The 23,550-nt window shown below is 34.3% G+C and overlaps 1 protein-coding gene across 3 annotated transcripts in view; it reads right to left on the bottom strand.

The window, feature by feature from the left end:
• FSTL5 (follistatin-like 5) overlaps positions 1 to 23,550 on the bottom strand; it is a 302,516-nt gene that overhangs the window by 83,883 nt on the left and 195,083 nt on the right. For all 3 annotated transcript variants that reach the window (XM_009893724.1, XM_009893723.1, XM_009893722.1), the window contains exon 6: positions 18,934 to 19,100. In XM_009893724.1, coding sequence (XP_009892026.1) covers positions 18,934 to 19,100 — 167 coding nt within the window. The remainder of the gene's footprint in view (positions 1 to 18,933; positions 19,101 to 23,550) is intronic.

Below are 23,550 nucleotides of genomic sequence, written 5' to 3' on the forward strand. Positions count from 1 at the left end.
TGCAGCCAAGGTTGCCCTGACCTTTAAGTCCCCAACCAGTTCTTCCTTATTTGTTTCCTCACAAACTTTGTAACCTTCTCTGTAAATCCCTCAAATTCACAGAACAGTCTATCAAAAGCTTTTAAAAACAGACAATTCAGCTATAATATCTCACTCAGGGTATCTGTAAGCTGCACAGTAAAAGAACTTTGACTAAAAATATTGCTATGTGCTGCCTTATTCTTATATTCTATCCTTTGTATGTTATCAGTGACAAAATACTGGGCTAGACTAACCTCTGGTCCATTATGACTATTACATTCTTCCATGATCACACCTACCACTTTCCCAATTTATTGGGATTTATTTTTTCAGTCCCCACTTTCTAGTTTTTCTTCTTTCCCAGAGAACATAATCTCAGTGATTTTACGCTTATATTTCACTCAAGCTACCTTTCACTATAAGATCTTCAGTCTTCTTGTAAATTGAAATTCAATTGTAAAAATTGAAATCTAAATGAACTTCCCTTTAAAATTCTTTTTTTCCTTAAATATACTCAAAATATTATTCAGAAAACATATGCATCACTGTATTTCTTCACCCAAAGATATTTGGGCAATTAAATTTCACATTGCACAACTCTGTGCTTTAGATGATTCTGCTAGTTGCTCATTGAAAGAAGAAAATAACCCATGTAAAAACTAATCCACCTGTCAATAACTTGCCTTTCCTAAGATAAGTTCCTGTATTAGCACTTCAGTTACACAGAAAATATTGAAGACGAAGCCTTCAATACACCATCATATAGGTTACCACTACACAAGCCAAAAAAGAACCCCCTTTAATGCTTACTTTTTAACTTTGATTATGTGAACAAATACAACTGGACTGCCTTTCTAAAAAAGCCACCTGAATAACTCCAGAAATCTTCCTAGTTGGATATTTTTTTATTTTCATCTCTTTCTAAAGTGTATGAAGCAGTAAGTTCAATTAACTTCTTTCCCCTTACTAGCTAAACGCATGTTTTCAAAGTGTTGCTCTTCAAGTTATTAGCGGAAGAATGGCTCTTCAAAAGAGCCACACTAGAGGTACTTACATACCTAGCAAATGGCTAATATTACTGCTGTCTAAAATTTTTTGCCTAATCTCTGCCAAAGGTATTTGTGAACAATATACGACATAGGATGGAGTGCATTAACATTTAGCTGCTTCAATGCAGTCTGGAGACTAGTTTAATTTAAAATTTCTTATGCTAAGTTATTAGATATTGCTTTGAAGCACACATACCTGTTCCAGGCCTTTGACTGATTCACTGCAGCGTGATGGTATCTTTAGGTACCCACAGCTATTTTCTAAGTAAATGGATGTCTGTGTTATGGCTTATCCCTTCTTTTTCATAGAAACCATGGATAAAACATGGATATTATACTCAGAGACATCAGTTTTTAATTGGATTCCTGCACGACATTGTCATTTCATCACTTAGAGTTTGGGGTTTACAGATGGGGGTTTTTCTGTGGTGGTTTGTTTAGGGTTTTCCTTTTTTTTTTTTTTTTTTGGTGGTGGTGGCAGTTTTTGTGTTGTTGTTTGGTGGTTTGGGTATTTTACAACTACAAAACAAACGTCCCTAGCTTATTGTTATACTGAGTTCAGTGTTTGTTTTGTTAATTAAAGCAAATAATTCCATACACAGGGAGCTGAATGTTGTAAGCAGTATTTGGAAAGGGATGGTGAAATGTAGATAGAGTTCTTTGACACTGAATGTTAACATACGTTCAGTGTTTTACAGAATATCTCACAAGCTAAATCACAGAAAAAAACTGCATCCAGACACTCACAAGCATCATTGAACCAGAGCCTTCAAACTTCAACAGAAAAGGGTTTTTTTTACCTTTTGAAAAAATCTTTGATGACACTAAAACCATTGCTACAAGCTCAATTTTTGATAAATAGCCTACTGTTCAAATAGAAATGGCATGGTACTTCTACAATTAAATTGAGAAACTAATTATTTTTGTCATGCATAAAAAAGACAGAATTGAACAATTATTTTAACAATGATTCCACTGCAACTCTATTCTGTTGAAGGACTTGACATTTAAGAATCATGATACGTGCCACGAATAATGAGTAAAGGAATACAGAAATAAAACATTCATTTGACAGTGAATCTTTGCTTAGTTGTCTTAGTGTTAATACAACAGAAACCTTAAGGTGATTTTTGTTTTTAGATCAATAATTATTTCCTTCGGTTTTATAACTTGCTTTCATATGCTAATGCTTTGCATATGAGAGAGTCTATGATCATTTGCCTGCACTTCTTCATTACCAGCTCTAGAAAGACTGTTGCCAGATTCCTCCCCACAGAAGAATGTATAATGAAACAGACTGCTTTAATTTGTTTATCATCATAGAGACTAGGATTTTTTTTTTGTTTTGGTTAATGTGTTTGTTTTTTTTTTTTTACACCATAGTTAAATTATTGTCAATATATTGCTCTCTTAAATAACTTAATAACTTTTTTTGCTTTGTATAAAGACCTTCTGTACTCCAAATCTTGAGTATTTTCTCATCTAGAGATCACAATCTTCCCAAAAAAAATCTCCTCCAAAATGAAAAATATCCTGTCTATTTTCCTTTTCACTCTGTGCATTTACACTGTTCCCTGTCCAAATTTCACTTGCAACATATAAATGAAAATTCAATTCAGAACTTAGGAAGTTCAGAAAATTGAATTGGGAATGCAGTCTAGATTTAGGTGGTCTAAAGGCATCATACCCAAAACTGATAGAAGATTTTTTAATATTTTTTCTTAATCAGAAAATATAATTGTTCTAGAAAAGGAGGCCTAACTCCCTCACAAAGTAACTTTTAATCTAGTGCTTAGAGTCCCAAATAACATATAGGTTAAATCATAAATGTATCTATTTAACGCATACAATTCAAACTAAGGCTTGGTACCTGGGTCTTCCACAGTCTGAGTGATCCAAAGGGTTCCTCTTGAACTCAAAAACTAGGAAATACTTTCTTTCTGGTTTTTATGTGGGGTTTTTTGTTTGTTTTTGCTGGTTGGGGGTGGGGGTGGGGTGTTAATTACAGGCCTAGATGATAACTTTCTGGCCAGCATTTCAGCCTCAGCATTTTACATCAAGATCCAACCATTACATAAAACTGAACACACTGTATTTAAAAGACCTATGAACTGGTTAAGACTCTTCTTTTGAAATTTCCCCGCAATAAGTAAGCACCAGCACCTCAACATTGGTACACAGTACCACAGCTTACACCTCTGCACTTTCACAGTACTGATTTTATGGACCCTGTTTCATGTAGGTCAGAAGAAACATTTTATTCAATCTTCTTATGGCCTTTAAATCTTCAACTTCTAAAGTACTTCAAAACATAACTCCAAAACTCCACACTTTAGGGTAAGGGAAAAAGAGAAAGGGAGGAAGGAAGAAGGAGGAAAAAAAGAAAAAGAACAAGGACAGTAAGAAAAAATACAGGAACGAGGATGTGAGAACTGGAGATGTGAATTCTTAGTTATGTTATCCTCAGACAGGAAAAAAGCAACTTACTGGGTCCTTAATAAATGGAATTAGCAAGCACCAAATATTTTTAACTAAGAGCTTTTTGATTACATATAAAACATGTATTTCTATTTGCAGTGTTTGACAAACCTAAAACAAAGAAAATAACATTGGTTGGTATCTTTTTTACTGACAGTTAATAATGTAAACACTGTAATACTTTCATACTAGCTCAGTGATAATGACAACACAATTTGGGTGGGGATGTTCCTCTTCCCTTTTAAAGAGAAATATTGATTTTCTTATGGGAAAAGGAAAAAAAAATCATGTCTCTGAACTGATCTGGAAAATAATTTGCACCTAAGAATTAAAATTTTGCATTAGTCGGCTATGGAAAAGCTGAATCAATAATTGCAGCCATTTAGATATTTTCAAAACAACAGTTGTTTGCTCGTAAAATACAGCCAGTGTACACAATACACTTTTCCTAGACATCCCTCCATGCATCCTGCATTTGGTACTTCCATGAGTCGACTGAAATCAGTAATACTAATGCCGCATTTTTGTTCATATTTTATATATTTATATTTCACTACCTGTAACTTACTTTATTACAAGGACACGGAGAGTAGATAACCTTTTGAGGGTTAACAGGAAACATTTTTAAAAATAATTATTGATGTATACTTGGTTTCACATATAAATTCAGCTCAGGCTTTTCGTGCAAATGTAAATTTTACAACTCCTACTTTCCAAGTAGTCAGTTTCTCAGTTCGTGTTGGCAGAGCAGTGCAACTCTGAGGTTTGCTGTTGCATGTCAGGAAGAAACTAAATTCTATAAAGAAATCTGAGAATAATTGCATTTGGCACAAATTTGAGATTTTTTTAAGTTTTCCTCCTAGCTCAGGAGGGAAAACAAAACCTAGATTTCCTAAGCACAAATTTTGCATACGTTCTCTCAATCTCATATTTTACAGCTGCAATAAGAACACACCATGAATCCTGTTGAAGTCCACTGGTTGAAGAACCAGCCTGACAGAAAATTGTAAATCATGTCAAAGCTTAAAGAAATAACACAGTGTAATATAGCAAGTAGTACTAGTATAGTATATACAGTAGAAAGTGGCAAGATCTTAAAAGATATTCTGTTATGAAGAATATAACACCAGACAACAGTTCATGGTTTTTAATGCAGCCTAACTTTAGTCAAAGGAAATTAATTTTCCTTAGCTTCTTTTACAGTCAGTTAAGAAAGCTAAAGGTAACAAAATCCTTTCATGGGACAGTTCAGTAGATGTGTCTTTGCTCGTTGCTTTGAGGTGCCATCTACATCTCTCTACTGACCATTGAAACAAACTTCCTAGCTACAACTAGACATTCTAAGTACTTCATTGGCCCCTCTGTTTCTTGACACTGGGGAGATGAAAAAAAAAAAAAAAAAAGGAGTAATTTTTACTATGGTATTTTTCAGCACAGCGAGGTAGCCTCACTAGCATCACTCTACTGCCAATGGGTAAAAATGTGATCATCCAGTCAAGTAATTCAGAACATCTAAGTAAATCTCAGATTTTGAGGAAGTCTTCATGCGTATCTTCTAAGATTGTCTTACAAATGGGCAACACTGAGATCATCCTCTATTACCTCTTCCTAAAATAAGGCTTGTCCGTATTTAGCAAATCTGAGAAAAAGTTTATTTCTTTAACTATAAATGAATAGAATAACACTGTACCTACTTAAATAAGCAGACGTATGATTTTTCCTTTATTGTCTTGGATACAGTAAGGACTGCAGTTTCACTTCATGAGGAAACAGTAACATCCAATAAATAGTAACATCCATTATTCTATGGAAAACAAGCAGCATCTTTGCGTTTTTCAAACTATGTTAGTGGATTAAAAATCCACTATTGCTATTTTGAAACCTAATAATGTTACAAGTTTCCTAAGAACCTGCAGAGGGACCACACAGAAATGTGCCACAACATGCCTCACTCATAGATCAACAGTGGGAATAACAACTTCGTTTTATATGTAGTTGTGTAAAAAGAATTTGGATCTTGTATATGGGAGATATGAACTAGACACGAGTGACAGCTTTGCCAAAATGTTAGAGCTCGAGGCTACCTTTAAAACATCACTAATCCTTTATTTCCCCCCCCGCCATCTGTAACTTTATGCTATCTTGCTATGAATCTACAATAACGACTGCTAATTTATTTAGACACTCAAGATCTCCAACTCAGTAGATACAGTTTATTTAAAATGGAAATTTCAGCACACTCTGATACAGCTGTGTTTTTTATCGGTTCATGTTACACACACAGATCTTCAGAATGACTCATATACTGTTTAACTTCTACTCCTTTTTAACAAAACAAATTGTTATATAATCAAATTTAATCAGATAAAGCTATTTGACATTCGTTTCTCATATTTTTTCAATTTAACATTATAACCAGTGGCATGAATTTATAACAATTACCCAATTACCACAGTTTATTACAATTCGCCCAAACTATTCTTTTTTTTTTTTTTTTTTAAATCGGCTTTAATTGTAGATGTATTTATTATTACACTCCAAGTCAGATCTGCAGAAAGAAACTAGCTTTGCAATGTGCAGTTTATTTGTATCAGATCACATTCCAAAGTGGTATCTAAGTGTTAGGTGGCCCCAAAGAAGAAGTTCTGACACAATTTATGCTTGAAGGTGACTCAGTTTTGGGTCAACATTTGTGGAACGAGCTTGGCAGAAGCATCCCCATTTCGACCTTCTTTCTTTAAACACATTTTATTTGTAGGAAGAGTGTAAAGAAATCATTGAATACTTCCTAAATTTTCCTGATTCTAAAAACATCAACTCTTCGTAATTTTACTGGCATAAGACTGAATGTATTTGCAGTTACTTAGCTTACAACCACTTTTGTTTTAAATATATAAAGTTTATTGGAGTTTTTGATCTTCTTATTGCATAAAAGACTGGGTTTCACTCTTACTTTCATGAGTGCAAACCCCTTTTCTTATGTTGTCCATAATTCATATCTTTGATTTCTGAACTGTGCTCATCTTAAAGTAATAGAACTCATTTTATTTCACAGAATCCAATTTCTCAGGATGTTTATTTACAAACTCAAGAGAACCTACAAACAGAAAAATAACCCTTTAAACTTTCATATTACTAAAATTTTCAGCCAATTTTCATCCAGTCCATGACATGTACTTCTGAACTATCCAGAAGTGAGACAGACAGGCAGGTAAGACTGTCTTCAAGCTTTATGCAATCTGCAAAAGCTCTGTTGGATATATTCTGTTCTATCACAAACTATCCTTCATACATGTGACAAACCAACCAACGGGCAATAAAATACCTTGTCAACCACTTTCAAAATAAGCTTTCAAATATCTTGCAGACAAAACTACCTAAACCAAAAAAGATAGCGATTGGTAGGGAATCTCCTATGCTGTGGTAGTAGCTGAAGAGTAGATATGGGGAAAAAACAGAAAAAATAAACATATTACTTTCAAACCTGATTTTGAAAATGAGAATGCTTCATTTTAGTTTATTCTTAGTGTACAACAGAAAAAAGGCAAATTGTAACTTGAATAGTTTTCTTCAACATTATTTCTCATTTTATATGCAACATTAATGTATGATCTCCAGACCACAGTAGAGAGAAAATAGGGCCAGTCACAGGCATTACTTGGATTATTAAAACAGTGACCTTTGTGTCAGTTTGTTATCAAGTAAGTTATATAAGAAATGGGCACATACATGCTTAGAAAGATTTTGAATGGAACTCCTATACAAAAGATTTTTTAAAAATATATACCTGAATACATATAAGAAAGTGAGTGACATCGATCCACTGACATCTTCTGCTCTTTGCTTATAAAATCAGAACATTGAGATCTTGAATGCTCGCACAGCAGCTTCACTTAACAAGGGTCTAGCCCAGATTGACACACTCAATACTCATAAAAATATTTTTCTTAGAGCCTTTCAAGCAGACAGCAAATCCCAGTCAATCTGAACTAAGCACTTAGTAGGAGCTGGATTACAACAAGCAAAGGCTGAATTACACTAATAAAAAAATAAAAGCTGAGACAACTTACATTTAATACCAATCTTAGCTATCTGCAAGCATCACGCACGCATTGCCTTTGTTCAAACCACTAATACAACATTACATGGTCATCAGTCTAATCTTTTATCACAAGAAAGCTTTACTAGGCAAGACCAATTCCTTGATGTCAATGAAAGACAAGACACTTCAGCGTCATTGGCAGCTACCCCAAGACTTTCACTGTAACCACTGAAACTAGTTATGTAGGAACAATTTTTTTTTTTCTTTCTTTTCCACTCTACATAAATGAACTGTGATGATACTTTTTAGTGATAGCTTTTGTATCCACTGGTCATGGTTTCTGATCAGGTAAACTGCAAGCTATCGCAAGAACATCCTGGTGCAAAACAAGACAAATTACAGTGTTAAAAAAGTTGTCTTTAAAAAAAAAAGTTTCACCATGTGGTAGTACAGACAAGCATATTTTCTAGAGCTGTACCAAGTATGACTTCTGTTCTACTACCAATACTATGCCAAGTTGTTATAAAGAAAGTTAATAAACCTACAGGTATCATATATTTTGATGGTTGTTCATACACAAATACAATAGCATAATGCTGAACTAAGAAAATCTCAACTTTTCTACACATTATGACCCATAAGATATTTGTTTTTCATCTTTCTGGTACGTATCTTTCTGTTAGATGTACTCTGTCTTCAAGTCACAGAAATTCCCCATTTCCTAAAGGGACTGTGAATAGTGGCCCTTAATATTTTCTGGCTGCTATTAAAAAAGTAAAGAAATGTTGCTGATATTTAGCACCTTTGTTTTTATTAAACACACATTAAACACATTTTATATTTGTTATACATATAAAGTTTACCATACCCTGCTACTTGCAAAATTCTTAGTAAACTGTGTATTATTTTGAAGCAAAGTGCCTAATTGAGGTACATGTGTTTCCTATGCATTGTAATAGTTTGGAGAAAAAAAAGAAAACAACAACAAAAAAAACCCCAAACAAGCACAATTACTTTTAATTGCACAGGGGAAAGTAAGACCATGAACCCTAGTGAAACAAAACACTTAATAAAAGATTTCTATGCAAATCAGAGTACCACACTGAGTCATGACCACATTCTTGTGCTCTCTTTGAATTGAGACTAACGAGTTCTCTCTTCTGTGAGACATCCTCTGCTTCAATTTTACTATTGCTGTGCCAATCATAATAAGTAATCCCCTTTTGTTGCAACAATAGCTAACTCTTTGTTAATAGACTTCAATTTTCTGTGAGATCTACCAAAATAATTTCACTTCTCAGTACACCATTATTTGTCTCCAGTATTTAATTTTTGATTTTTTAACTACTACTTTCTGTAATGGACCTAGAAATTCATTAGAAGCACAAGTCCTTTATGAACCATGAAGCTATATATACTGTATCTTCTTTTTCACCTTTGTTCTATGCTTTCATATTAAACAATGGGACAGCACCATTCATTGCAAAGCTTCTATGCCACTGTCACCACATGTAACTGTATTACCATCATACAAATTTTTCTTATATACAGTACAGTCTTACTTTGGAAGACTGAAATGCACAGAAGTTCTTTTTCTATTGCTGATCCCTCTAGCTAACCCTTGGTTTCAATTATATTTTACTTTAATTATAACTTTATCATCAACAGTTACTAACTGATCATAGAATTGATGTCAAAATATACTACAGTTAAAATTCAGCATTTTAGCTATATAGATGTGAACTAGAAATAGAAACCTGTAAGAAAAACAAACAAAACTACAGGAACCATTAAAAGTACTGACAGATAAAAGCATTGACATAATCCATACCAAATTTAGGAAAACTTTTAATTTATCTCCCCTCTTTAAAAGAATAATGAAAACACTTTAGCAATGGAGACAAAAGTTACTTGTATCCAAACAGAAAAAGTTCTGAATGCAAGCTTTTGAAAAAGGAGCTCTAGATTATCAAACAGTATAAAAATGACCAGGAAAGGAATACACAGCAAGGTGATAACATTTACATAAGGCACAGAACTTCGGATGGTGAAAAAGAAATCAGTCTGTACTAAAGTAGATCATCAATAAAATTTAGATATGAATGGATACACGGTACTGGGACTATGGGCAGACAAATCACTGAGCAGTTTGATTCAGAGAAATCTTAAATGCCATCTTTTCAAAAGCGTGGCAGACATACCATCTTCTGTTGTAACCCTGCCAGGGTTCACAAATTAAGCAGGTTTGATCTGGATAAGTAATTAACTTCCTATCACTTTTGCAAGTAGCAGTACTGGTGATTTTACAGGTGGGTGGCAATTTTGGTTTTGAGTCAGTACTGAATCAATACCTTACAACACTCCTGGTGGATTTTTTTAAAAAAGAATTACTATTTTTTTAAATATCACAAATGCCAGTTGAGCCAAATTCCTAATAGATAATTATGTCCTACCTACATTAATTCTTCCTCCCGGGATACTTGGGAGGGAGGGGCAGAAAGGGTTTCTTTTTTTGGCATTTAAGCAATTGTGCCCCTCTGTTCAGTGAAACAGACTCTTGGCTATCAAAGCACTTTTGTTACTGGTGATGTGGCCCTCCTATTTAATGTACTATAGCGATGATTTGAAAGTCAGGGCTGTAAGTCACAGGAGGCCATTATTAACAAAGAATTTTTCTGATGCTTTTAAGAAGGACTAACCTTTCCCGCTAGCTGTAGCCTAGTCCAGGTTGCTCTTTTGAGACGACTTTTCTAAAATAATAACCTGAAAAGCTTAGTATTCTTTTTGCACTCTATAAAACTCTTTCACACAATTCTTATCAAAGCTGTGGAAAGCATTAAGTCTTGTAGGACAGCAAGAGTACTGTAAAATGACCTGGACGAGTTGGAAAAATAAATATGTAACTAGTAATAAACACATTCAGAAATGATGCTGGTTTTCACCCAGCTGAGGGAATGTATACCATAGAAAAAAAATATGAGAAGAGTAAGTCTATAACTGTATATAAATATCAAACTGCAATTTTTTTCACGCACTAATCAGAAATTAATAGCACAAGCTGAATTTGCTACTATCAGCATATAGAGTGCAGACATAACCCGCATCTCTATTAGACATATATAGAAAAGAATAGAGAAAACAGTAAATTTCAAGTGAAAAGAAAGGGGTTGGGGGGAGAAAGATTCTATGGTGGCAAAAAAAGATACTTGCAAAAATTCTGTAGTCAGCTTGTAAGACAATAGATCAAATAGCTTTCCACTAATTTTGAAACACAGGGAAGATGGACAAGAGTGAAAAGAAAGGTAGGTGTGACAGAAGTTCTGTGAAACAAGGAATAAAGGTTACTATAACAGTAGGACAATACTGCCTCGACAAGTCTGCCCAGAGAGGTTATGGAGTCTCTCACTCTGGAGGCATTCAAAACCCGCCTGGACGCTGTCCTGTGCAACCTGCTGTAGGTGACCTTACTCTGGCGGGGGGGTTGGACTAGATGATCTCCAGAGGTCCCTTCTAACCCTGACCATTCTGTGATTCTGTAATAATAAACAATGTTTAAATGAATAATATGGTAGAAAAATCAAGATGTATTTAAAAGATAGCTTGCTGAAAGGAAAACATTAATATCAATCAAATCGCTAGCTCTGTACCTTCCCTAAAATATTTCCATTTTTCTACAGAATCTGCTAATTAGCATTTACTATAGAAAAAACTTTTCTAAGAAAACTAAAAATAGAACAGGCAGGGGTAGGTATAACTATATTGTAAAATTCCAAAAAATAATGATGATGCAAATCGTCAGTTGTTATTTGCTGTCTTTATATTTTAAGTTTACTTTTAGAAATTTCTAAATTTCTAAAAAAAAGTGTCACTGATGTATTCTGGAATCCCCAATGAAACTAGACAGAATCAGCTGCAACATACAGGAAGATATGTCTATGGAGAACAAGGATAATAATGTTTTGAACACCTTTAGTATTCATATATTTCAGCTCACAGAGAAGACCCTCTTAAAACAGCTAGGGGTACAGAACTGTCATTTCAGCTACTCTTCTAAAGATATGTTCAATGTGTTGTGTTAAGAAATTGGTTTGGAAGAACCAATCAATTCAGAAATCCACAATGTCTCTTTTATTTTATTAACAGTTTCTGTCTGCAGATGGCAAAAATGTATAGTGCTGCATTCCAGCTAGTTTAACATGGTTTCCCTGGGGTTATTTTCCAGGATTTCTTCAGGGCAAGGTTGAATGGATGTACACGTTATATTACCACCTTTCACTGTCACAAGGTTTTTAATTTTTAACCTCTGAAAAACAAACAGGAAAATACTAACAGACTCAGTTATTTTGGATATGATTAGCAGAAATAGCTCTAGAATCAGGAATTATGAGTAGTGCAAGACAAGGGGCTCGGCTCTGCAAGAAATTACTTTGCCTTATTTGTTCTCTGATAGGAAAAGGACCAGATCATGATCAGCAGTGACACTGCTGAAAACAGAAGAGTAGATTATGGTCCACAGAACACAATTCTGTTCACCTCAGAAATCAACACTTCCATTTCTAATGAAGATAAAATGAAAGAGACTGATCTAGCACAAGAGAAGACAAAGCCCATGAGGGTCTTAAAGCTTCTTCATAAAGAGAGAATCATCAGCTGGCTCAAATTTAAGAGAGTCCCCACCATAAAAGGATGTACATAATAAGCTGTATCATAAAGTTCTGTGATATTAAAACTTTGACTAAGCTAGAGTTATAGAACCTGCATGTCCAGATCATTTTAACGGGAATCCGTGCTTCTGAATGAAACCTCATCACTATCTTTTTCACTGTACTTCATTAACCCAGAAGATTACAGATCAACACTAGTAACTGGTTTAAACGTGTCTTTACAATTTCACAAAAACATGATGTACAGCCTAAAGTAGCATTCCTCATGCCATTACTAAAATAAATAGCTTCAATATTCAAAACAAAACATGCCAAACCTTGCAAGTCTTACAAAGTATCCAAAGTTTCCCTTTGGTGTGATTTATCCCACAAAAATAATATCTGCTAAAAAATTAGTTAGGACTCAAAATCAGATTCCAGAAAAGGGAAGAGAAAAATAAAGGACTGAATGAGATGATTGCACTGGTGTTCAAGACTAAATACTTTTGGCACACCTACAAGTAAATAAATAATAAAAAAAAAAAAAAATCAGAGATTTGATAAAGCTAATTGGGATCTTTGACAATGACGATTTTCACAGGACTTTTACAACAGGATAGAGAAAAAATTGGTATTTGACCCATTAAGTAGAAGACAAATGGTAATAATACAGTCTACTTAAAAGAAAGACCGTGAAACAGATAAAGGACAATTCAAAACAGATAAAAATAGAAATGTGCTGACTTTCACAAGTCACTGTTAATCAAACCCAACCACTTCTTTATAAAATTCAGTAGAAAAGGTACAAGAGAGATGTAAAGATGGGTTTAAGAGATGTCATACGTATAATGTACAAGGCAAACCTGCAACTAAGCTGTTAAAGTGAGCTTCATATATCCTGGTTGTAACACACACAGAATACTGCTGGACCACACAGAAGACACAATGCTGCAAATTGCTGCATTGCAATTTGACTATTATTTACTAAGGAAAGCTCAAAATAAGCTGGTCAGGAACCAGTTTTTGTATTGAACAATATTGGTAGCTTTTTGACTTTGACACTATGACTGACCAGTTTCATTTATTCACTATTCGACTGTGAGTTACAATCTTCCAAAAAGGAAGAGGTTCAGAGCATCATCTCTGAAGGGAAGCAGATTCTCATGTTCCCTCCACGTCACAGGGCCCCTGCACTTTCCTTCACACAGCGGTGAGAGAGTCACAGCAAAGACTCTGCAATGTCAGAGGGGCAATGTCAAAGCTTCAGGGAGGATGAAACCCTCCTGAGGAATGAAGCAAGACCATGCAGAGCTTGCTGCAGCAATTCAGAAAGCCACTGAGCTGACTGAGGCCAACCCTGCAAGCAGGCATTCCCCCTTTTGGGATACTGAAGAAAGAAAAAAATCTGTTTGCATGAATTTTTAATTTCTATTCTGTTTTGCCTATTAATCCTCATTTTTAAATACTTTTAAGTCCCCTAGTTTATATCCTAACAATTGTTTTGAGATTTTTTTTTACTTTTAAAGAGTTGTTGTCCTTGGGTAGCAGAAAAAACCCAAAAGACTGAAGCATATTTCCCTGACATTTCTGACTCACCAGGGATTATGTCATAAATACAAATTAAAAAAAAAAAATTCTTGGCAGACAGGGTATTTATATTTATAACTATTGCCTTAAAGTCATAACTGTCTTGTACAAAGAACAATTTAACCATGCATAAAGAGAAGTTTGCACATAGGTCCCTCTACTATCCCATGGGAGAAGACAATGTGAAAGGGAATAATTCACAAGGCTCTCCTAATAACTTTCTTAAGAATAAAAAGAGGGAAAAAAGGATGAGAAGTATGAAGGAAAAGAAGAGGGCAGATGTCTGGAGTGCTTTCTAGGAAATATGCTTAGTGTTTTGGACAATCTGAAAACATTTCTGTCATCAATTGCTGTGTCGAACTCTCCAGAATGGAACGGAGCATGTTCTTTCAGAGGACATTAGCTTTTAATGGCATCTCCATCATGGTGTTTGGGGGGCTTTGTTTTTTGGTGGAGGGGTGTGTGCAGGAGGAATATATCAACAAGAAAATGCAGACTGTTGAATGATATGAAAAAAGTGAAAGCTGTGATATGTAAATTCATTTTAACAAGATGAACAAATGATAAGTTTTGAGAGAAAGATAACCCATATATAACTTCAAAAAACCCCAAATGAAAATATTACATGCTTTCTGTAAAGGTAGCCTAAAGAAAGCTATCATGAGCTTTTATCAAAAGTAAAAGTTGAACTACTCTCTTTTAAAAAATCATTAATTAAGCATGTTAGCAGATGTTAAACTTTACATGTGGACAAGTCATCTAAGTAAATCTTGTATAAATGTAAGAACAAAGGGCAGACACCTTGTAAGAAAAGTGTGGTTGCCGACAGGTATAGGGAAGACGCTGAAGAAACTGAAGGAAAAGGTCAGAAAAAGACTAAAGTAAAATGAGACAGAAAATTTGTTTAAAAAAACCAATGAACTAACATTAAGAAAAAAGTAATATATATTGCATTTGGGAGAAAAATCTGCTATTTTTAATTTTTCCATAATTGAGAATTATTTTCAATAATGAATAATAGGTTAGATAAAACATAGTCAAAGAGGTAAGTGAAAAGACAGAGAAGAAATTTAAGATGCAGGATAACAGCAGGGAAAAAAGCCTTTCTAGATGTGTACTAAAATACCACCAAAATGTCCTGTGATATCAATACTGTAGTGAGTCATAGCACAATTATATTACAATTTAAATTAAGTAAAATTTGAAGAGGCATAGAAGTTCTCATGGTTTCATTCAGATGGATGCTGATTATCCCTGACTCCCATCAGTTTCAATAAGAGAAAGATCAGTAACAAGATGCATTACTTCCACAAATAGTAATCATAAGTACCATAAGAAGAGTTGAGGAGTACTAAGCACTTCTAAAATTACCAACTGGATATTATCAGTAACATTATTAGTATCTGACCACAGACTTGACAGCATTCTTTAAATTATTTTATCATTTTTTAAATGCACTACTTAAATACAATTTTCATTATGATCCTTTGAAAGACAAACAGTATTTCTTAATATTTCTGTAAAATATCTTAGAGCATATAACACTATTCATTATTTAAGACTGGTTCCTAGCCACTCCATAGTTGGCAACCTTAGACATATATCCTGTATACTTTCAGTAGAGGAGTAGACTATTTTTCAACAAAATATAAATTCAACTGTCACAACTTGAGTTTTAGACTTGGACTCTTTTGCTTCTTCTTGTTGCATTTTTCCATTTGGAAAACACTAGGACATTATATTGTTCTGAGTTTCTCCGTTCCTGAAGCAAATAGCCTACTTCATATTGAGGACTGCACAGTGCAAAAACTTAATTTCTAAGTATGAGCACTTGCTACGATTTACAAAATCACAGTGTCACTACTGCTTAGTCTCATTGGTTTCCTATATATATGCTGACTTCCAGTTATGATGATTTCCGATGCATTTTGCAGAAAAAAAATATTTATCTGTCTTCCCAGGTCAGTGCTCGTCATATTTTTTTTCAGAAAGTGTACTACTATTTACACAACATTATTAGTCTCGAGATGCACGGATGTGGTTCTTGTATAGCTGAGTAAATTAATAATTCTCAGAGTTAAGCAAACATGATTGTAGTTTATAATACAGCCATAGTAAAGCCTAGAATACATTGCCTCTGGGGACATGTTAAATTATACAAGGACTTTGGGGTTTTGAATGTTTAAAATTGCCTGAATAAGTACAACACATTCTTTGGTGGTTAAATTGCAATATAAACTGGGCACATTGTTTCCCACTGCATTTGTTCTTTTGAAGTTAATATTTATTTAAGTACTAAATTCATTTTCCATAGTGAAATATAAAACATCACTCTTTTTTGTCCGATTATTTTTTCCCCCACAAGGTTTTATTTTTCTTATGTTTCCTGAATGGATACTAAATTATGGCTACATAACAACCTTTAAGCAAATGTGAAACTGTAAGAACCAAATGAAATATATGATGAACAAGGTTCAGAAAGATACAGAATGACCAAAGAAATATGGAAGAAAAAAAACACAAACCAAGGGAAGAGCTAGAAATAAACATAGGCGAATCAAATCGGTGCAAATGGTAAAATATGTAAAATAAATTTTGAAGAAAAGAGATGCTGGGGATCAATTTAACTCAATGTCTTTACACCCATTCTATTTTTTCTTTTTTTTTTTTTTTTAATCCAGACCCCATTACCTTTCTTCCACCTTTTGTTAGTGTATTTACAAAAACGTATTAGATGAATATCACCTATATATATTTGAGTGCTATTAATTTTAGTGTCCACCCCATAGATATTCGATCTGTCATTATCTTTCTATACTTCAATTGTAACTACACTGTTAATATTAAAGGACTAAGCTGTAACATATTTTTTTGCTTAAAAAGAATTCCAAGAATTCCAGTTTATGTTTTTGTTAAGCTAACAAATAAACGATGAATACATTCATCTTCAGAATTATGTGCTCCTGTCACTGAAAACTTTTACTCCCTTTACAGTTCTTACTGTACCTGTACACAAAATGCATAGAGACATCACCCTGGCACTCAGGTAGCACTTTGCAGAGCTTTCTTTTTATGTTTGTGGGTTGTCAATCCAGTACACCCTCACACATACCTTCTCTCCTACTAAATATAAATGTATCTGGCCAATTGTAGTAATTTTACTGTTGCTCTGAATGTCTGATCACCTCTGCAATCTGACTTCAAACTGAAGACTCCCATGAGTCTTCCAGCTGTAGTAAGTGCTTCAGAAGTATGCCGGGTCACCTCACCCTTTTTGTCTGCTCCAGCCAGGACTCTCCAGGGGCTGAAGTCCTTCAAGATAAACCTGCTCCAGTGTGGGTTCCCCACAGTCTGCTGTTGGTATCTGCTCCACCATGGAGCACCTCTTCCGGCCTTGCACTTACCCTCTGCAGTTTCTTGCTCTTTTTGTTCTCTACTCCTCTCTCTGGTGTTTTATGCCCTTTTTTGAATGTTTTCCCAGAAGTGCCACAAAAGCATGGCTGGGGGGCTCAGCTGTGCCATGTGGTGGGTTTGCTGGAACTGGCTGTACCCGGCACAGGGCAGCTCTAGGCCTCTTCCCTCAGAGGCCACCCCTGCCGTCAACACCTGAGCTCCGGCACCCAGCACAGGAAGTTTCCCTTTTGGTTTTGGTGTGTTTTTTGTTTGGTTGTTGTTTTTTTTAATTTCATTTTTATACTCAAAATGTACATATCAGGCTTTGAACAAACTTGCTCTTTTCACGTCTGCAGATAGTCAACTGAACCCTTCAGTTTGAAACGGAGCTGTTAGCTTCATTATTTCCATTCATCATTTCCCTTTTATTTCTTCGTGTCCAGATGCATGTTCCTGTTTCTATCTACAGCTCATGCCATGTATTATACTGAGAAGAGATTAGTAAGAACTCAAAATCATTATTTACAAGCATCATGAATATTTACAGAAAGCTAACAAATATTGCAGAAAGGAGTTTGCGAACGTGGGCAAGACGCTTTTGAATGTCAGTCATATGATTAATACCAAACTAACAAAAGCAACAATTATTTAACCAAGAAGTTCTCAGAGGATGCCGGTTTTATCCTAAGCCTCTCTTAAAGCCACCATTCAAGCAAGATGAGCTTTGAAACTGTCCCTTATTTTACAAAGCACCACAGCGATTAAGCTTAATTTACAAATATAACTAATGTAAAAACAGCAAACAAAACAAAAAAGGAGGTGATGCGCGAGTACAATTGCCACCTTAGAAATAAAAGCATTCGTAAGAAAATGAAATAAAAATAAACAAACCAGGTATTTGATTGTGGCAATATTCCACACATTTAACAGTTCCAGTAATCACGGGCTCACATGAGTCAGAGAGCAAGCACGACTCCTGATGTAAGGGTTTGTCAACATCTATAACTTTGCAAATATAAAATGGCCAAAGCAACGTAAGCACACCCACAAGCAAACAAAATACAGCTGAAAGCTTATTTTTAGTGTTTTGTCAGAAGATGTAATTATTTTTCTCATTTTCTATTTTGCTACATATTTTGAGGTCATGGCAAAGTTAGGTAGAAAATACTTGGCCTTCCTAAAAAAAGATTTCTAGGTTATACTGATATTCACTGACAGTTCTTTGAGAAGTACCCTATACACTGCTGAATATTTGGAAGAATAATCAAAACAACTGATTTTGTAGTAAAATACTCATTTTGGAAAAAATACATTTTTATTTAATTATTAGAAGATAAGATTATTATGATCTGTTTGTACTAAGTCATTATGAATTTCTTAAAAGTGTTAATTTCATAGATTTCTTTTTTCTTTTAGATGTTTGAAGACTCTATAATCCTGAATGTATAATGCTGACTGTACTTCAGGCTGCAATTCTGTTCTCATGTGCTTTTATTGTTATATCTATTCTTTTAAATGATTGGTCTGTGAAATATGTTCTCTCTATACTCAACAACAAAGGTTTGAATACATAGCAAAATAAAACCAGACTCAGTTTGGCAAGCATTTCATTTCCATTTCTTTTCTTTAAAACAACAGGAGTATGGAGTTTGTTACCACTTTTCTATTCTTTATGAAAACTTTTATAATAAGCTGTTAAATAGAGCTTTCTTTTACTTACGTTGATATCTTCCAAATCTAAACTATTCAGAACGACGTTATTCCTCTTCCAGATGATGGGAGGTCTCAGAGTTCCCTGGATCGCACAACTTAAGACAGCGCTTTGTCCCACTGTTGCTGCAGTGATACTTAGTTTTTGATCTTCAGGCAGACTCAGCTGAACTACCTCTGCAAAAGATATATTGTTTGGAAGATTAATTAGCATGCAGTTTCATAAGGTTAATTAGCATGCAGGTTTTGTACACTGGCAATTTAAGGTTTTTAATTGGAATCAAAGTAAAAAGAACTTCCAACAACCACAGGAAGTGCAGAGTATTTCAAATAAAGGTCAGCATGACATTTCAATTAAATTGACTGACAAGTATCACCCTCTAAGAAGAGAAGCATTTAACATGAAAATGAATTTCAGAGGTAAGACTGTAATAAACATGACAGTGTATCCAAAGCCAGACACCAGAAGTTATTTGACAGCTAAGGCCAATGCAGTATAGTAGTCAGCACTTTCATCTGAACGAAGATGGAAGCATTGCTAAAGAGTCATGCATATGAGTTCATTTTCAGAAAAGAAAAATATAAACAGAGTTCAGAGTACAAAACATACAGGACTGAGACTGAAATGGACAATAAAGTGAATTCTGCATTCAGAATATAAAATTGAGGTATAAGATTTCTTTTCCGGCAAGCCAGTTTTTATGGGGTGTTTTACTTAATATTAGTGAAAACCGTTTCCAGATCAAACTGATGTAAGTACTCTCTCCCATTTCAGTCTTAGAAGAATATGCATTAATCATAACACATCCGTTAAAGACATTTTTTAAAAAGTGTTAAAATAATTTCTACTACATTTCTTTGGTCAAACGTGACTCCTTTTACAACTGCAGAAATTCAGAGCCCGAATAATAAAAAGTTGTGTACTTGAATAAATCCCTCTAAATACCAAAAAAAAAAAAGAGAAAAAACCCCACAAAAACCTAAACAAACAGAGCACTTTTCAGCATCAATTCTGAAACTGTTTTGTCTGCCAAGGAACAGAAGCAACAACCATGATGGACTATAGCACCTGGTGGAAGTACACGTTACAATATTGAGTAACAGTTAAAGACAAAGTTGAGGTAAATGCAGCATGTCACCTGAAATTCCATGAATTATCTCAAACCACCAATATTTGCCATCTGTTTTTTGCATTTACTGTGCAACAAAGTAGAAATTGTTAGTGTTGATAAGCTATTTCACATGGCTTGCCAAGCCACTTGTAATTTATTTAATTTTACCCTAATGTAAAATGTCTGTAAATCAGTAAATTTAGAGGAGGTTGTTTCAAAAGTGTGTCATAGGTGCATGTGTTTCGGGTTTTGTTTTTTCTTCAAGATAGCCAAACTGCTAACACATTTAGAACCAAAACCATCAAGAAAACAAGCAAACACGTTCTTCATGGATGCATATGTATGAGAAAATTTCATCAATACGAGCAATTTGAGGAACTTAAAATTACTTTTTCACATTCATAGATCTTGTTTGAATCATGAGAAAACTTCAACATTGCTCTTGAAAAGTATGCAGCGTTTTTAAAAGTGCAGCAATTTCAAACTCATTTAATATCCTGCGAGAATGAAGACAATTTATGGCATGGTATCTGAAATATCTAAACAAAATGTGTGTTTACATAACAAAATAAATTTTGTAAGTTAAAACAAAAATAAAGAAAATCTTAATGAAATTAAATTCAATACTAATAAATATGCTGGTAAATACAGAGTATACAGCCTTTAAAGGAAAAGTATTTTTATATTTAATTTAAGGAATCTTTCTATTTAATTTAATAAATCGTACTTGATGTAAAAACAAGCAAATAAAACTAATACTAGGAGAGTACTCCCAGCACTTTCAATTTAACACTATGGAAAGTACATCTTTCCCGATTTTTCATTGCCTCTGGTATTTCCTATCACAAGAAAAATAATGCACAAGTTCAGTAACTACATTTGTACCATAACACAAACTAAAACCAAAATAAATGAACACATTTCAACAAGAAAAAAAAAATTATGTGAGTATTCACGTTCATTTCAATCCAAGGGGAAAAAAAAATATCTAATTAACCAGAAGTCCATCATTATTCACATTTTCTTTTAAAAATCTAGATATGTATGATGGGAGTCCAGACCTTGAAACTTTCTGCTAATCTATGTACTAAACAGCTCTAATATTAGTAAGAGATCACTTCACTTCAATGTCCCACAACTCATTTGGACATATATAAAAAGAGAGTGATATAATGACATTGTATACTCTTCCCTCTCATGTAACTGCCCATATGGGAGAGGCTGAACACCTGAGAATTGTCTTTTCACTTATGGTGTACCCAATTAAATATAACCTATTAAAATTCTACATTTGTAAGGATTTTGTCAAATTAAACAGAAGAGCTATAGAGGAGTTGAAGATCATCCAAACAGCAATTTTTCCGCTCAGCTGCTAAAGCATGAAAAATCTCTACGTTTTTTATTTTTCACTTTAAGTAAACTACAAAAGGCATCATGTATCTATTCTCTTTTAATTACCAAATCACTTTCATATAAGACAGACATTAATCCTTCCATTACAGCAAAGCAGCAACCTATAAGCATGCTAAGATCCTTTATAGGTTCTTTTTAGCCTCATAAAAGCAATACTTTGTAATTAACATGATTTTTTTTTTTTTTAAATGCAAGCATCAGAGAGGCATCTCAATATCTTCAGGAAAGAAAGCTTTATTGTTCCATAATTAAAATCAATGGTTCAATTCTGTGTGATTAAAAATATTAATTTTATATTTAGACAAAAAAATACATGATTCTTTTATTTTCCAGAAGGAACATTCTATGACTCAAAACTGAAGTGATACTGCCCATCAGACACGCTCAACTGAGGTTGACTCATTTTTTTCTAACTAGACACGTTATCTGACACAATTTATTACATGAAGGAAGAGGAAATGTATGAATTAATATTGTGCTATTTGCTGTGATTTTTAATATTTACTGCATCGATCTAAAGCATTTCAGCTAGGAGATGGTTCTTCAGTGACAACATCATGAAGACTTCCTGAGACATACCTATATGGCTACTGAAAGATTCAAAACTTCTGGTAGAGAATTGATAGTACCAATATTTTGCACCTTTATAGAATTCACTATGCAAAGATCTCAAGAGGTAGTTAAATATTCTGATACTCCATTTACAAAGGGTAGTTATATGTGTTTTCAAAAGTCAGTATCTAATTTAGGAAAATCATGGAACAGTGACCATGAAATCATGATCAGAATTTCATAAAACTAAGAACAGTTGTCCTACCGGGCACCGGTCAATACACTGATGTTACATATTCCACAAAAACTGTGAAAAATCAAACACTCTGATAAAGGCACTAGAATCACTGCTTTCCCTCAAAATACTGAATAACATTTAAGTAAAAAAACCTTCTTATATTACACAATTATGTGTATTTTAAATGATTATTTAATAATAAAAATATTATATACAGAAGTTACACTGTAACTTTTCTTATTTTCTAAGGATAACACTATATTTTCTCCTTATGGCGGGGGGGGAACAACCACTCAACCCCAAAAGCCCTAAGCCTACAGACATTCCTTTGGAAACAGGAAAGACAGGCCCAGGAACTAAATGATGCATTTATCATCTCTTCTTTCCTCCCTGAAGGAAGTAAACCTGGTTCTGAGAGCAAATACTCTTTTGCCAGAGACTGATGCCACGGCACTGGAGGTATCACCTGCCAGGATGACTCCCAGCTTTCTCTCCGTGATACCCTTGTAAAGCAATGATAATTCTTCGAAGCTTAGTCTCACACATTTTGGTTATTTAGTTTTAACTGAAAAGGCAGAGTAAAGGTTTTGAAAAACTGGAAATGGACTGAATTCAGTTTACTAATACCAACACCAAACAAAACCAATAAATTTGGATATTGTTCATTACAAAGCAGTAATATTATATGTAAGTAGCCAGTAGGCTTTACCTTTTATAGATTAACATTACCAGCAGCGTGAATGCTCTACTATGGTGTACTGTATTAACAACCTCTTGTAACTCCTTCAGATACAGTATCAGTTTGAGACACATCCCTGGTTCTTAACTACGAAGTCACTGGATACATGCTTTCAGATAAAGGGGAGGCAAAAAAACCCAAACAACCCAAAACCACCCCTCCAAAACCCCACCTAATTTCAATAAAAGCTAGAGGTATAGTTAGGAGATGGGGCAACAAACCAGGCTACAGACTGCTATGTAAAAATATCTGGTTGGATGTGACATAAAAGAGGTGATTATAAAAGAGGACAAAAGTGATGAAACCAGAGTAAATGTTAATTACTGGAAAACATTTTAAAATGTTAACGCTGACCAGGAGAAAAAAAAAAAAACCCAAACACTTGTACTGAAGGGGATCAGAAATACCCAAGCTTAAAAAAAAAAAACCAAACACCAAAACGCCCTAATGTTTTAAATAAGACAGTCCTGCATTGGCTGAGGAACATGCATTGGATAGTTGAAAGTGTTTGACAAATCTCCTGGCTGCTACAGCCATTCTCCAAACTCCCCTACCCTTCTACCCTTCACTCTG

The sequence above is a fragment of the Charadrius vociferus genome, unplaced genomic scaffold, assembly GCF_000708025.1.
Source record: "Charadrius vociferus isolate BGI_N301 unplaced genomic scaffold, ASM70802v2 scaffold59, whole genome shotgun sequence".
Taxonomy (NCBI): domain Eukaryota; kingdom Metazoa; phylum Chordata; class Aves; order Charadriiformes; family Charadriidae; genus Charadrius; species Charadrius vociferus.